This window comes from Chlorocebus sabaeus, chromosome 2 (genome assembly GCF_047675955.1).
Source record: "Chlorocebus sabaeus isolate Y175 chromosome 2, mChlSab1.0.hap1, whole genome shotgun sequence".
In the NCBI taxonomy this organism is placed as follows: Eukaryota; Metazoa; Chordata; class Mammalia; order Primates; family Cercopithecidae; genus Chlorocebus; species Chlorocebus sabaeus.
The window spans coordinates 1397272-1413469 of NC_132905.1; the positions used below are offsets into that span (position 1 = coordinate 1397272).

Here is a 16198-nt window from a genome sequence, read left to right on the forward strand (position 1 = left end):
AGTCACAGACTCTGCCCTGGAGATCCCGCGTCTACCGAGGGTCTGGGGCAGTGGGGCATCCACGTTGCCCTTTCTCAGAGCACCATCCTGAGAGACACCATTCTGTCTGTTCCAGGGTGTGTCCTCCAGAACAGTCCCATCCAGTTGAGAGGGTGGAACAACCACACCTGTTTCTTAGACGGGAAAACCGAGGCTCAGAAATTATGGCCCGAGGCCCAGGAGCCCCAGAGAAGGGTCTGAGTCCAGGTCCGTGTTCAGAGCCCAGCCTGAGGGGCCTTAGCATTTGCTAAACTCTGAGCCCAGTCCTGACACTCCTGAGCAGGGGTAGGGGCTGCACTGGCCTCTGGACCCCCCTGGCTGGCAGCAAAGCTCCTCTGCCCAGAGCAGACCATGTCATGGGAGCTCTGTGGGGGAGGAAGTTCCCTCTGTGCTCGCCCTGTTTCCCTGGGGTTGGTGGCCCTCGGTCGCCGGGAGGGCTGCCTGGCTGACGACCAGGCTTGTGGGAGGCAAGGTTTGACAGGAAGTGCAGCGAATGGGCCTGACTCCCCTGGGCCCTGTTCTTGGTGAGCTGAAGGGTCCTGTGGTTGGAGAGGGATTTTGTGGGGCTCAAGGAACCCGTCAACTCAACAGCCAGATCCAAGTGACTGCAGATACTATAGCATTCAACTCTCATTTCACAGACAGGGAAACTGAGTCTGGAGAAGGCAAAGTGGCTGAACACAGCCCAAGCTCAGGTGTCCGGGTCCCAGGTCCACATGGCCGGTGCAGGCAGCCTGCCCAGAGCCCACTTCCCCTGGGCAAAGGCTGCTCCGAGACATGGAAATCCTTTGAAGAAAAGGCTGACTTTTGCTTCCTGTGGCTCCCAGCTCCTGGCTGGTCCCGGCCAGCTTCTCCTGGGAATGTCTTCTCTTGGGCTCAGGCAACCTTCTTAAGCCAGGGGCCTGGCCAGTCCTGTCCTCTGTGGAGCCTGGATCCTGGAGACCAAGGAGGCGCCAGCTTTTTCAACTGCTTGGAGGCTGGGGCTAGGGCTGCCGCCGCCAGAGGGTGATAAATGAGTCTGCGCCTCAGCCCAGGGCTGCCGGCCAGCGATGCCGGGACACACAGCTCCTTCTCACCTGAAGCCTGAGTTCCTGGGACCTGGCGTCTTACTCAGGGACCAGGCACCATCACCCCTGTCCCACATTCCCCTTTTCATGGCCCCACCCCGAAGCCAGCTCTGGGCATGGCTGCCGGACGTCAACCTGCACAGCCACAAGCAGAGCACACGGAATGCGCGCCCCATCCTGGCCATGGCCATGTGGGTAGGTGTGGGAGACCAGGCCCCTGATCCGGCGTCCGTTCTGCTGAGCCTGAGAGGCCACAGCTAAAGATCCTGAGGCTGAGGCCTGAGCCCCCTCCCAGTTGGTGTCCCGGCAGAGCCCCTGGGCCTTGGCCTGGGTGAAGATGGGAGGGAGGAGGGGAGGCTGAGGTCTGGGCGATTCCAGGTCAACCCATTTTTGTCCTTTTTGGGCTCATGGTCCCTTCTGGGGGTACGCCTGCCTGCGGGAATGGTGGTGGGAGGGACACCCTGGCCGCAGCAGTGGGCCCCCAGCTTGCCAGGCCTGAAGGGGAGTCAGGGAGCTTTCTTGGAACTGCCTGAGGAGGGGGGCATGGGTCGGCCTGGCAGGGTCTGCAGGCAAGGCCCAAAGGCACGGAGCCTGTGGGACTGGGGCTGGACTCCCCGAGCTAGACAGAGGGGGTGCAGGCCTCAGAGATGTGGACATGGGAACAGCAGCCCAGACATCAGAGGCCCAGCCCCACACAGCACCTTTCAGTTCCTTCTCTGGAACCATCCATTAGTCCGGGAACAAAGAAAACGGCCTTTGGCTGCACACTAATTTCTCCTTGTGAGAGGCCCTTTTCCTATCTGGGAGAGGAGCGCTCTGTTGTTCCGGCTTTCAAAGAGGAGATGGGGGAGGGGTGGGGAGGAGTTGGGGACAGGCCCGGGAGACGCGGATGAGAAACAGGGGTTGGGGGTGGAAGGGGGGTCCCAGGCCTCAGACTCCAGCACAGGCTGGCCTCTGCCCGACCCCCATCAAGGCTCCCGGGTGAGGGCTGCTCTGTTTGTCGGGGGCAAGGACCCATGGCCAGGCTCCTGCTGGACACAGCCTGGGGCGCAGAGCCTAGTGCAGCGTCTCGCGGGTGGCGTTGCTGGACAGGGTGTGGTTGCTGGACACGCTGTTGGCCTTCCTCGAGAAGGTTGGCCTCTTCCTCCCACGCCGCCACACAGGGCAGAGGCAGGCCAGTGTGGCCAGGAAGATGTGGCGGAAGTTGGCGGACACGAGGTTGTACAGGATGGGGTTGATGGTGGAGCTGACGTAAAAGAGTGCGTTGGTCACCATGTAGAAGTAGTGGTAGAAGTCATAGAGGAACCTGCGGGGAGAGGAGGCATTCAGACCCCACACAGAGCTCTTGAGGGCCCCAAGGCGGGGCTGACAGCCGGGGCCACAGTGGCCGAGGGATGTGGTGGCTCAGATGCTAATTAAAACACCACTTGAGAATGGCTGCGCATGGGGACATTTCACAGCAAACTCCAGGGTCTGGCTTCTCCTGAGCAGCTGCAAGTTCTGGTTGTGCTCCTGCCCAGCCTGGGCTTCTTTAGGCGGGGCGTGGACTCTGCTTGTCCATTCCTGCCTCTCCCTGCAGCCGCCTGCATTGCCCTTCGCAGCTCTGTGCATCCAAGGGTCCAGGGCTCAGCTGGTCCTGGCCTAACCAAACAGCCAGGGCAGGAACCCCCTCCACGCCTCCCCAGCAGCCACACTCCTTGCCCTCAGCTTGTTGCCTCCTCCCTCACCAGGCAGCTCAATTACCACCAGGCAGTCCCGAGTTTCAGAAGCTTTTGTGGGGGCCACACTCTGTTGCCTGTGCCTTCTCCCCCTCATTGGTCCTAGGTGCGCCCTCCCCAGTGGTTGTCACTGGAAGGAACCTGTTATTCTGAAATCTGGCAGCCTCACTGCACAGAAAACGGCTCACAAGTAGGTCCCAAGCTGCCATTTTAGGATGGCCAGCCGGCAAGGCTGGCCTCTGGCTGGTGCCTGGGGCTTTGGATTTGGGAAGGCTCTGCCATTTTCGTTTGAGGGGGGCTCCCTGCACCTGAACTGTTGGTGCAAACAGTAGGGGTTTTGCCAGGCAGTGGGTGCCCCTGTGATCAGCCCCCACATCATCCCATGAGGCTCCTCTGGGAGGGGGCCCTGGAAACTGCATCTGGTCTCCCCCTGACCCCACTCCATGTGTCTTTTCCCTTTGCTGACTTTGCTGTATAAGCAAAGTTTGTCAGTATTACAGCTCTTGCTGCCATAAGTCACAGCCCTGAGTATAACTCCAGGCTGAGCCCTGTGGGTCCAACCTGGGTGGCCTTGGGGCTCTGACAGCTGCCATATGAGGAGGTGACACCCCCACCATGTCCCCAGCAGAACCAGGGATGTCTCTCTTTACACCTTCGGGAAACTGCCTGGGCCATCTCTCTTAGGACCGACTTTCCTTCTCTGCACCAGACTGGCCTGCACAGTCCCTGCCCTGAACCTATCCCTCCATGGCCTTCTCCCGGCCCCAGTCACAGCACACTCCTGCCCAGGGGGTCACCGGGGGACACACCACACTCCTGTCCTGAGCGGGTCCTCTCAGCAGTGCCTGCCACACCCACCCTCTGTTTTGGGAGCACTTACTTGTCCAGCACCCAACCTCCCAGTACTCACGGAGTCCACTGCTCGTCCGAAATGTAGCAGAACATGAGGCGCCGCACGTGGTAGGGCAGCCAGCAGACCACAAAGGCGATGACCACTGCACCTGAGGCACAGAGACGTGGGCTCAGAGATAGGACATGGGCTCAGAGATAGGACACAGGCTCAGAAAGGGAGAGGCATGGGCTCAGGGAGGTAGACCCTGGCTCAGAGACAGAAACATGACCTCAGAGACAGAGAGATAATGGCCTCAGAGAAAGAGACACATGGCCTGAGGGAGGTGCAGGGAGACATCCCATGTTCATGGATTGGAAGGCTTGATATTGTTACGGTATCAGTACTACCCAAAGCCCTCTACAGATTCAATCCCTATCAAATTTCAAGAATGCTTTTTGCAGAAACAGAAAAATCTATCCTACAATTCATATGAGATCTCAAACGATCCTGGGCAGCCAAAACAATCTTGTAAGAAAATAAAGTTGGAGGTCTTACACTTCTTGATTTCAAAACTTACCACAAAGTTACAGTGTTGTGCTGGCTTAAAGATAGACAAAAAGACCAAGGAAATACACTAGAAATCCCAGAAACGAACCCTCACCTTTATGGTCAAGTGATCTTCAACAAGACCATTCAGTGGGGAAAGGACAGTCTATTCAACAAAGGGTGTTAGGAAAATGGGACATTCACTTATATGAAGGTGGATCCTCCCCTCACACCATATACAACAACGGACTTGAAGTGGATTAAAGACGTGAACATAAGAACTAAAACCATAAAACTCCTGGGAGAAAACATAATGACTTCACAACATTGAGTTTGGCAATGATTTCTTGGGTATGACACCAAAAGCACAGGTCACAAAAGAAAAAAGTAGATAAATTGAACAACATAAACACTAAATTTCTGTGTATCAAAGGATGCCATCAGGAGAGTGGAAGTCAGCGCACAGAAAGGGAGAAAATATTTGCAAATCACATCTGATAATGAGTTAACCTCAAGAGTATGACTCCTAAAACTCAACATGAAAACAAACAATCCAATTCAAAAATGGGCAAAGGACTCAGATATTTCTCCAAAGAAGATGCAAATGGTCAACAAGCACATGGAAGATATTATTAATCATTAATCATAAATCACTGGAGAAATGCAAATCTAAACCACAACGAGATGCCACCTCAAATCTATTAGGATGGCTACTATTAAAACAACAGGCACACGCCAGGCCCAGGACACACCTCAGAGGTCGGCAAGCCAGTAGTCCTGAGCTGGGGCTGGTCCTCAGGGTTTCGACAGAATGGGCATTGCCCTGCTGTGGGCCACACCTTGGGCTTCACCAGCCCTGAGAGCTCCGTGTCCAAAGCCCTGGCTAGTTACCATGAGCAGGGAAGGCTGAGCCCAGAGCCAGGCTCTCTTAGGGTCATATACTTGGCTGTGGGCCTCTCCTGTGACTGGCCACATCTTCAAACAAGCCCTGAAAATGGGCCAGCACCAGGGAGGAGCTCAAGCCAAATGCTTCAGGCAAACCAAACTGAAGACCTGGGTCTCAGGCATGAAAGAGCTTCATTCTCTCCTATTGCCATCACACTCTCCAAGCCCTGCTTGGAGAATGTGAACAAGGGAGGGAGGGAGGGAGGGATGGAAAGAGGGATGGTGGATGGAGGGAGGGAGAGAGGGAGGGATGAAATGAGGGATGGAGGGAGGGAGAGTGGGAGGGATGGAATGAGGGAGGGAGGGATGGAATGAGGGAGGGAGGGATGACGGATGGAGGGAGGGAGGGATGAAAGGAGGGAGGCAGAGAGGGATGGATGGCTGGAGGGAGGAAGGGAGGGAGGGAGAGGTAGAGGAGTGAATGGAGGGAGGGAGAGAGGGATGGTTGGATGGAGGGAGGGATGAAGGGAGGAGGGAGGGGTAGATGAATGGAGGGAAGGAAGGATGGATGGATGGAGGGAAGGAAGGATGGATGGACGGAGGGAGGGAAGGATGGATGGATGGAGGGAAGGAAGGATGGATGGACGGAGGGAGGGAAGGATGGATGGATAGATGGAGGGATGGAGTGCAGAATGGCGCTCACCCCGGGGGGAGCTGGCACCCTTGGGTCTTGGCCTGATAGCTCCATTCCTATGTCTTTAAACCTTGCCCAGGCTTGGGGTGGTTCAGCGCTCGCTGCCTGTGCTGGCCCTGGCCTGCCTCCCGCCCCTGGAGGGCCCAGAGGTTACGTACGTAGAACGCGCACGCCGTGCCGCAGGGCCTGGACCCTTCCGGGCTCGATGGCCATGCTGAATGTGCTGTGCTCGCCCCCAACCGTGCACACCTGGCCCTGCTCGGCTGCCTGGCGTACCATGACGGTCAGCTTGTTGGCGATGATGGTGTTCAGGACCGAGATGACCACCATGGGGAATATGAAGGACATAAAGGTGTTGACCTGCGGAGAGGAAGGGGGAGGCCGTCAGAGCCAGCAGTGGGACTCATGCACCCCCACCTGGGATGCCTGCTGTGCTGGCTGGAGTGTCAGGCCTGCTAGGTGCGAGGCCCTCAATCAACACAAGTTCAGGAGGTCTGGCCCTATCCTGGAAGACACGGCTGCCCGGAAGACACAGCCACCCCAGCCGCTGTTCCAAGCTGGCCCTCAGCCTGCCCCCGACCCTGCCTCGGACTGGGAAGAAGTTCGCAGACTCCCCCACCTTCATGGGCCCCTCCCGAGGGTCCTACTTGTACACAGCAAGGAGCACAAACATGGGAGTGTCCTGGCTGTGGCAAAGGCCCTGGGCTCTTGGTTCCCAGGTCTGGACACGTTGTGTCTATGGCTGAGGCCCGCAAGCACGTGGCTGCCCCCTCCGAGGCCCGTCTTGTGGGACAGCCAAGCCCTGGCCTTGCAGCTGTGTGCAGATGGTTCTCTTAGGTCCTGACAGCTCACACTAATAGAAGCCCCTTCCTCTTGCCCACCCCAGCTACCTCTCAGGGCATTGAAAGGTACAGGGCCCCTGTTATTAGCACCTGGAGCCCCCGTTCCCCAACTCTAGCTTCCACATCAACCCACAAGGCCGGGTCATCACAGCTACTCGGCACCTGATCCGAGTCCTGGACAGGCTAGAGGTCCTGCCCAAAGACTCCAGCACAGGAGGGGCTGCGCCTGGATTTGAGCCTGGCCCAAGCTGAGTCCCGCTCCTTCTGCGACTCCTGGCTGAGACGTGACTCTGCAGGCACCGGCAGTGTGGCCGTGGCTTCCCCAGATGAGGCAGTGGCCCAGCCTCCTCCTCAACCAGAGCTGCTGCTCAGAACAGGAAGGGGATGCGTCTGTGGACGCACAGCAGGAGAACCCGCCAGGACGGCCACGGCCCAGCTTCCAGTGGAGAAACCGGCACCCCTCCCCGGGGCAGTGGAATAACAGCCATCAATGGTTTTAAAACCTTCCTTGGCCTTGGATTCTTTGTAAGATGCTCTTCTCTGCAAGCCAGATCTTGGTGCCTTTGGCTTCCGCACTTGCGGGTTCGATCTTGTGCCAGAGACGGAGGCTGCCCCCTCTCTGCCAAGCTGCCTGGGATCCTCATGCTGAATTTTTGATTCCAAGAAGCTTTTGGGTATCTTGGAGAAGTGGCGTGTACTGGCTCTGCAGCCCGTGGCTGTGATTTCAGTAGAAAGTTCAGAGGTATCTGCCGTGGGGTTCCCTGGGCTGGGCTACAGGGGCCACCTCCCTCCTGACCTCCTCCCACCAGGGAGGGCAGAGCCGTGTGGCCTCAACAGTCCAAGTCAGGACGGTCCCAGTGAGGACAATCCTCGCCGTGTCCTGCTAATGAAGGCGGCGGTGGCCATGGGACAGGGCAGCCACTGAGAGGTGCCGGGTCGTGGGAATGTCAGTGGGTTTTCTCCCTGGCCCCCTCTGGGCACTGACTGAGGCACCTCTCAAGGTCCTTCCTGCTCCCACTGAAGCTCCTGGCTCCACTCGGAAGCACTCAGAGGCCTTCAGGGAGGAGGCAGCCTGAGTTCACCCTCATGTTCCATTTCAGCAGAGTTCTGCTAACAGATCAGAAGACATACATGGAGAGGGGGCACTCAAACCCCCGGAAGGCAGCATCCTGCACCTGCCAGCCCCGCGTCCCTCGCTCCTGCCACCTGTGTGGGCTCCTGACAGCCACTGCCACTGCTGCTGACCCTGGCTGGGTGACGGGTCTCTTCTGCCCTCCCCCGCATGGGTGTCTGGATCTGAGGCTGTCCAACGTCCCTCATTTCTGCTGCTCTGGCTGAAGTCCACCTTCTGCAGGACAACAAGGTGCTGGTGGGACTAGGGGCAGGTAAAAACTCCCTCTTCCCACTCGGGCTGCTGGGAGCGGGGACGGGGGATGGCCAGGCCCAGCCTCAGGAGACAAACCAATTCTCTGTGAGTCACTGCAATCCGGGGATAGTTTAAACAGCACCAGTGTATCCAACACAGATTTAAAATGTCAAAACATTTAAAATACCAACCTCACCGACACGGGCGGCAAAAATAGCTACCTCTGGGGGCCGGTGGTAGCTGCCCTGGGGCCGGTGGTCTGGCCCCGACCCCCTCGCTGCCGCTGTGGAAGGATCCTGCAGTTTCCAGAGGGAGGGAGCAGAGGCTGCCGCAGGGCCGTGTGTGGGGACAGAGGCAGGGCAGCCCTGCCTTGCAGAGGGAGTGTGGCCCTCCCCCGCCTCCCCCACCTGCCCACCCTGGAGACTGAAGCTGAGTAGGACTGGGGGGTGAGGGGAATGCACTCCAACTCCTGGGGCCAGCCTTCTCTTCCCAGACGCACAGCTGGAAGCAGGGGCTTTGGCTCGTGGCGTCCTTTCCTGTAATCCCTCCCTCTCTGGGTAAGGAGCTGCCCCCAACCTCCACGACAAGCAAAGGGAGCACATCCGTGAGCAGCGCAGGGCTCGGAGGAAAGGCTGCGATGCTGCCGGGGTGAGGGAAGGACTGAGCAGGGGCAAGGACAGGCCCCTTCCTGGACAGAAGGACCTGTTGAGATCACCTCTGTACATCCAGTCCCCATAAAACATGAGAGCTATGTGCATAGACACACGAACTCTACAATTCAAGTGGGAAATAGTCTCAGAATGGCCAGGAAGGCTCTTGAAAGGCAGTGTGGCAGGTCGCTGAGACAAGGGAGCCTCAGCCTTGCCAGCCACTGGGATGTACCTGAGTGTCACTGAGAGTGACCTTAATGAGGGGAATTCGGCATTGACTGTGCCAGATCAGACAGAAGCTCCGTCTGTGATGGAGACAGCATCCAGATCATCGGGGAGAAGACTGGCCACCCAGGCATGGTTCTGGACAGCTGATGGCCTGGACTACAGCCTCCTTCCCCTGGGAGCCGTGCACCCTCCATCCAGCTGGCATGTGGCCCAGACCTGGCCAATCAACACATCCCAACAGGCCTGGGTGGACCCTCATTGGACAGGTCAGCCAAAGATTTGCACCAATCACATTTGTCTGATGAGGGCCAGCCCCAGGCCTTTGTTAGACACCAGCTTTGCCTGGGCTCACTGAGCGGGAAATGCATCTGTGGCCATCGGTGCCGTTTTCCTACCTTTTAGGGAAGACCTGCCTAAGAATGGAGCCAGCACCGGTGGAACAGAGCACCCCAGGACGTCGTTTGTGCTCTTGGATCAAGCGGTGCCTGTTGGACTTTCAGTGTGTCTTGAGAGAAATAAATATTCCTTTTTTTAAGGGATAAGACAATTTGACTTAGTTCCTGGAGCTTGTACCATAACTCATAGAGATCTTACACCAAAAAAATTCCAGATGGTGAGAAGATTGAAAAGATTAAAACCTAAAACCAAAAACCTTCATGGAAGTTTTAAATTTAAATGTATGTATTTTTAACCTTTTCCCACAGCTTTATTGAGGGATAATTGACAAATAAAAATTGTATCTATTGGCCAGGTACCATGGTTCATTCCTGGAGTCTCAGTATTTTGGGAGGCTGAGGCAGGAAGATCCCTTGAGGCCAGGAGTTTCAGACCAGTCTGAGCAACATAGTGAGACCCCATCTCTACAAAAACTAAAAAGTCATCCAGGCATGGTGACATATGCCTATAGTGCCAGCTACTTGGGAGGCTGAGATGGGAGGAGTGCTTGAGCCCAGGAGTTTGAGGCTACAGTGAGCTATGACTGTGTCACTGCACTCCAGCCTCGGTGACAGAGCGAGATGCCCATCTCAAAAAATTTGTATCTATTTACTGTGTACGATGTGATGTTTTGATCTATGGATAATTGTGAAGTGATCACCACCATCAAGCTAATGAACACATCCATCACCTCACATAGTGACCCCCTTTTATTGTAGTGAGAACACAAGATTTATTCTAGGAAATTTTGAGTGTGCGATGCAGTATTGTTAACTCTGGTCCTCATGCCGTACCTCAAAGCTCCAGAACTTACTCACCTTATACCTGAAACTTTGCAGCCCCGATCGTCCTCTCCCCGTTCCTCATTCCCCTCCCCCAGCACTCAGTGCTCTGCTCTCTGTTTTCACGAGTTTGGCTTTTTCAGATTCCACACATAAGCGAGATCCCACAGTATTTGTCTTTCTGCGCCTGGCTTATTTCACGTAGCATAATGTCCCCAGGTTTATTGAGGTTACTGCAAATGACAAGATCTGCTTGTTTTTCAAGACGGAGCAACACTCTGCTGTGTATCTGCACCACGCTGTCTCGATCCGTGGGTCTGTCGAGGGACACTTGGGGTGATTCCGTATCTTGGCTATTGTGAACAGTGCTGCAGTGGACATGGGCTTGCAAGGATCTTTTCAAGATCCAGATTCCACTTCCTTTGCATAAACACCCAGAAGTAGGATTGCTGGATCCTATGGTGGTTCCATCTTTAATTTTTATGGGAGTCCCCATACTGTTTTCCGTAACAGCTGTACCCGTTTCATACATTCCCACCAACAGTGCACCAGGGTTCCCTTTTCGCCACATTGTCCCCACCACTAGTTATCTGCCTGCTTTTTGATGGTCACCATCCTAACAGGTGTACGGGGGTAGCTCACCGTGCTTTTGATTTGCAGTTTCCTGATGGCTAGTGGTGTTGTGTTGAGCACCTTTCATAAACCCATTGGCCATATGTAGCTCTTCTTTGGAAAAGTGTCTACTCAGGTCCCTTTTCCATTTTTAAATTGCTTATTTTTCTCCCATTTTGTAGACTGCCTTTTCATTTTGTTGTTTCTTCTGCTGTGCAGAGACTTTTCAATTTAATGTAGTCTCATTTACGTTGTTTTTGTTGCCTGTGTTTTTGCTGTCATGAAAAACTCATTGCCGAGACCAATGTCAAGAAGCTTTTCTTCTATGTTTTCTCCTAGCAGTGTTATAGTTTCAGGTTTTATGTTTAGATCTTTAATCCACTTTAAGCTGATTTTTTTTTTTTTTTGCATGGTGTGAGATAAGGGTGCAATTTCATTCTTTTGCATGGGGATATCCAGTTTTCCCATCACTGAGGAGACTGCTTTTTCCCCACTGTGTATTGGTGCCCTTATGTCTAAGTCCATTTTATGTTGCTTATAACAGAAGACGTGAAACTGGGTAATTCATAAAGAAAAGGCATATATTTATCATGGTTATGGAGGCTGGGAAGTCCAAGGCCCAAGGGATGCAACTGATGAGAGGAGCTCTTGGAAAAGTTCCGCCGTGGCGTGGGGCATCACGTGCAGAGGGGGCTGAGCGTCCTAGCCCAGGTCTCTCTTCCTCGTCTCATAAAGCCACCAGCTCCCCTTGTGTGATCGCCCCTTAATCCATTAACTCATTTATTTATGAATGGATTAATCCATTCATGAGGGCTGAATCCTCACAGATCCCATCACCTCTGAAAGGCTCTACCTCTCAATCCTGTCACACTGGGGATGAAGTTTTAATATGAGTTTTGGAGGGGACATTCAAACAATAGCACCTTGTCAAAGATTATTTGACTGTACAAAAGTGGGTTTATTTCTGGGCTCTCTGTTCTGTTCCATGGATCTATGTGGGGTTAGTACCATGCTGTTTTGATTACTATAGCTTTGTAATATAAAAAGAAATTAGGAAATGTGATGCCTTCAGTTTTGTTCTTTCTTAATATTGCTTTGACTATTTGAGCTCTTTTGTGGTTAAATATGAATCCTAGGATTTTTTTTCTATTTTGCATAAAATGTCATTGAAATTTTGATAGGGATTACACTGAATCTGTAGATCACTTTGGGTAGTACAAAAATTTTAACACTATTAATTCTTGCAAACCATGAACATGAGATATCTTTCCATTTATTTGTGTCAATTTCTTTCATCATGTTACATTCAGTGTACAGGTCTTTTACCTCCTTGGTTAAATTTACTCTTTTTGATGTTATTGTAAATGGGATTGTTTTCTTGCTTTTTTGTTTTGTTTTGAGACAGATTTTCACTCTTGTTGCCCAGGCTGGAGTACAATGGCACCATTTTGGCTCACTGAAACCTCCGCCTCTCAGGTCCAAGCAATTCTGCTGCCTCAGCCTCCCAAGTAGCTGGGATTATAGGCATGTACCACCATGCCCAGCTAGTTCTGTATTTTTAATAGAGACTGGGTTTTGCCATGTTGGCCAGGCTGGTTTTGAACCCCTGACCTCAGGTGATCCACCCACCTCGGCCTCCCAAACTGCTGGGATTACAGGTGTGAACCACTGTGCCCAGCCCTCTTGATTTCTTTTTGGGATAATTCATTGTTAGTGTATAGAGACACAACTCATTTTCATATGTCAATTTTTTATCCTGCAACTTTATTCAATGTGTTTATTAGTTCTAAGAGTTTTTTTTTTTTTTTTTTTTTTGGTGGAGTCTTTAGGGTTTTCTATACATAAGTTCATGTCATCTGCAGAGAAAATTTTACTTCTTCCTTTCTGATGTGAATGCCTTTTACTGCTTTGCCTTGCTTAATGACTCTGGCTATGCCTTCCAGGACCATGTTGAGTAGAGCATCCTTGCTTTGCCTGACCTTAGAGAAAAAGCTTTCTACTTCTTACCACTGAGTGTGGTGTTAGCTGTGGGTCTGTCATATGTGGTCTTTACACTGAGTGTGGTATTAGCTGTGGGTCTGTCATACATGGCCTTTACACTGAGTGTTGCGATAGCTGTGGGTCTGTCATATGTGGCCTTTGCACTGAGTGTGGTGTTAGCTGTGGGTCATACGTGGCCTTTACACTGAGTGTGGTATTAGCTATGGGTCTATCATACGTGGCCTTTACACTGAGTGTGGCGTTAGCTGTGGGTCTGTCATACGTGGTATTTACACTGAGTGTGGCGTTAGCTATGGGTCTGTCATACGTGGCCTTTACACTGAGTGTGGCGTTAGCTGTGGGTCTGTCATACGTGGTATTTACACTGAGTGTGGTGTTAGCTGTGGGTCTGTCATACGTGGCCTTTACACTGAGTGTGGCGTTAGCTGTGGGTCTGTCATACGTGGTATTTACACTGAGTGTGGTGTTAGCTGTGGGTCTGTCACACATGGCCTTTATTGTGTAGCATGCCTTCAATACCCAGTTTGTTGAGTGTTTTTATCATGAAAGGATGCTGAGTTTTGTCAAATGCTTTTTCTGTATCAAATGAGATGATCGAATGGCTCTTGTCCTTCATTCTGTTCATATGGTGAATCACGTTTACTGATTCGCGTGTGCTGAACCATGTTTGCATCCCAGGGATAAATCCCACCTACTCATGAAGGATGATCCTTTCAACATGGTGTTGAATGCAGTTTGCTAGTATTTTGTTGAGAATTTTTGCCTCTTGGTTCTTTTCTCATGGCGTCATTCTCTGGCTTTGGTGTCAGGACAATGCTGACCTTGTAAGATGAGTTAGAAAGTGTTCCTTCCTCTTCACATTTTCAGAATTGTATAAGGACTGGTGTTAATTCTTCTTTAAATGTTTGTAGCATCCATCAGCGAAGCAACCTGGTCCTGCCCTGGGGTTTTCTTTTTTGGGACGTTTTTGATAACTGATTCAGTCTCCTTATTTGTTATTGGTCCTTTTAGATTTTCCATTTCTTCACGTTTGACTCTAGGAAGCTTGTGAGTTTCTTTACATTCTAGGAATGTATCCATTTCTTCCAGGCTGTCCAGCTGGTTTGTATAAAATTGTTCACAGTTTATTATGATCCTTTTGATTTCTGTGGCATCTCGTAAAGTCTCTTCTTTCACTTCTGATTTTAGCTACGTCTTCTCCCTTTTCTCTTGGTTAGTCTAGCTTCCCTCCACCTTTCTCCCTTCCTCCTTCCGTCCCCTCCCACAAACATCACTGCTTTGGAGAAGGCATAGGAGCCCCTCCCATCAGGGGTCTTGGATCCTGGGGAGGAGAGACCACTGACAGAACCACCTGCAGTAACTTCAGGGTCAATAAGAGCTACAGACACAGCGATGCTTGTGGCAGCCTGGCTGCGGTAGTGCTGGGGGTTCCGGGAAGGCCTCTGCTCAAAGGTGACTTCTCATCTCTGACCTGATGGCACCCCACGAGCCTGCAGGGACCCTGAGCACTCCTGGCAGATGGTCCTGCAAACTCAAGGACCTGAGAACTCAGGGGGTGAGAACTGAACAGGAAGCAGACGGCCAGGCTGGGGTAGTGTGGGGGCCTGGTGGCGACCCCCCAGGCGGCAGCCTGGACCTTCCTCCTGGCTGACCCCTTCTCTGACCCCTGCTAGGTCTGGTCCCCGTCCCTGCCCAGGCTGAGCGTCTACCTCTCTAGGCGTCTCAGCCCTGGCCACATAGGGTGGCCTTGAGGGACTTTGTCTAGTGGACTCAAGCAGCTTGAAGGTCATGCAGGGCCGGCCAGAGGATGCCTCAGCGCCACCGATGCCACAGCACCCTGGAGCCTTTCTGTTTGTGTCTAAAGAGAGCAGGGAGTCACCTGGCCCAGCCCCATGAATATTCTGGGGGACGCGTGGTGGCTGTGACTCCCAGGACCACCTGGCTTTGCAATTCCAAGCAGCAGGGGAGGGTCGTGGCCAACATCAGGGAAGCCCCGGGGGCGGCGAGGCTGTCCGGTCCCAGCGGGGTCCGTGCCACAGCTGGATTTGGAGGCGACACAGAACATGTCTCTGTCTCTCTTTGTATCTTTCTCCTGTGATGTCTCTGTTCTTCTGTGACTCTGTCTCTCCTTGTATGTTTTCCTTCCTGTGTCTCTGTCTCTGTGTGTCTCTCTCTGCATATCTCTCTGTGTTTTCCTCTGTGTCTCTGTGTCTTTCACTGTTTTCCTGTGTCTCTGTCTCTGTGTGTCTCTCTCTGCATATCTCTCTGTGTTTTCCTCTGTGTCTCTGTGTCTTTCACTGTTTTCCTGTGTCTCTGTCTCTGTGTGTCTCTCTCTGTATATCTCTCTGTGTGTTTTCCTGTGTCTCTGTCTCTGTGTGTCTCTGTTGTTTCTCTGTGTCTCTATCTCTGTATCTCTGTGTCTCTGTTCTCCTGTGTCTCTCTCTGAGTCTGTTTTCCTGCATCTGTTTATCTCTGTTGTATCTTATCTGTGTCTCTGTCTCTATCTCTCTCTGTTTTCTTGTGTCTCTGTATCTCTGTCTCTGTGTCTCTCTCTCTGTATCTCTGTTTTCCTCTGTGTGTCTGTTTCTCTGTCTCTGTGTCTCTGTTTTCCTCTCTGTCTCTGTGTCGCTGTCTGTCTGGGTCTCCCTCTGAGTCTGGTGTGTGTACCAGCACCCTCAGGTGGCAGGAACTGGTTGGACCACCCACCTCGGAGCTGGCTGGGTAGCTGGGCTCTGGGCTGTGGGCCTCAGTGGCTGGGTCTGAGGTTTTGGGGGTGATTGTTTTGGAGTAGAAGGTCGTGGTGAGAGACAGGGGTGTCTGCTGTGACAGCCGTGGTGGTCTGGAGGTGGGGCTGCCTCCATGGGAATCTCATTCGTGCTTCGGGCAGTATCCTCTGCTGTGTGCACCCCTCAGCGGCCATCCTCTGCCTCCTGGCCCTGTCTGGGTCTGGGGGATGGCGTTTGAGTGGCTGGTAGGGCCTCAAGTCTCTGGGAGGCAGCCAAGTGCCTGGGGTTTGGTGCCAGGAGGGGTGGCCTGGCTTGCTCCCTGGCCAGCTGTGAGCTTGGCAGATCCTCCTGGGCTCCATTTCTTTTTTCTTTTCTTTCTTTCCTTTTTTTTTTTTTTTTTTTTTGTGTGAGACCGAGCTTTGCTCTTGTTGCCCAGGCTGGAGAGCAGTGGTGCAATCTCGGCTCATCACAACCTCCACCTCCCAGGTTCAAGCAATTCTCCTGCCTCAGCCTTCCTAAGTAGCTGGGATTACAGGCACGCGCCACCACACCCAGCTAATTTTTTATTTTTTATTTATTTTTAGTTTTTTTTGAGACGGAGTCCTGCTCTGTCACCCAGGCTGGAGTGCAGTGGTACGATCTTGGCTCACTGCAAGCTCCACCTCCTGGGTTCACGCCATTCTCCTGCCTCAGCCTCCCGAGTAGCTGGAACTACAGGCGCCCAGCTGCCACACCCGGCTAATTTTTTTGTATTTTTAGTAGAGACGGGTTTCAC

At 52.9% G+C, this 16198-nt stretch overlaps 1 protein-coding gene across 1 annotated transcript in view; it reads right to left on the reverse strand.

Annotated features, from left to right (window-relative positions):
* Positions 1 to 246: 246 nt before the first annotated feature.
* The window catches only part of NTSR1 (neurotensin receptor 1), a 53601-nt gene continuing 37649 nt past the window's right edge, over positions 247 to 16198 (reverse strand). The window contains exons 2-4 of the mRNA XM_008011680.3: positions 5940 to 6141; positions 3735 to 3825; positions 247 to 2412 (exon numbers count right to left, since the gene is read on the reverse strand). Coding sequence (XP_008009871.2) covers positions 2163 to 2412; positions 3735 to 3825; positions 5940 to 6141 — 543 coding nt within the window. The 3' untranslated portion in view covers positions 247 to 2162. The remainder of the gene's footprint in view (positions 2413 to 3734; positions 3826 to 5939; positions 6142 to 16198) is intronic.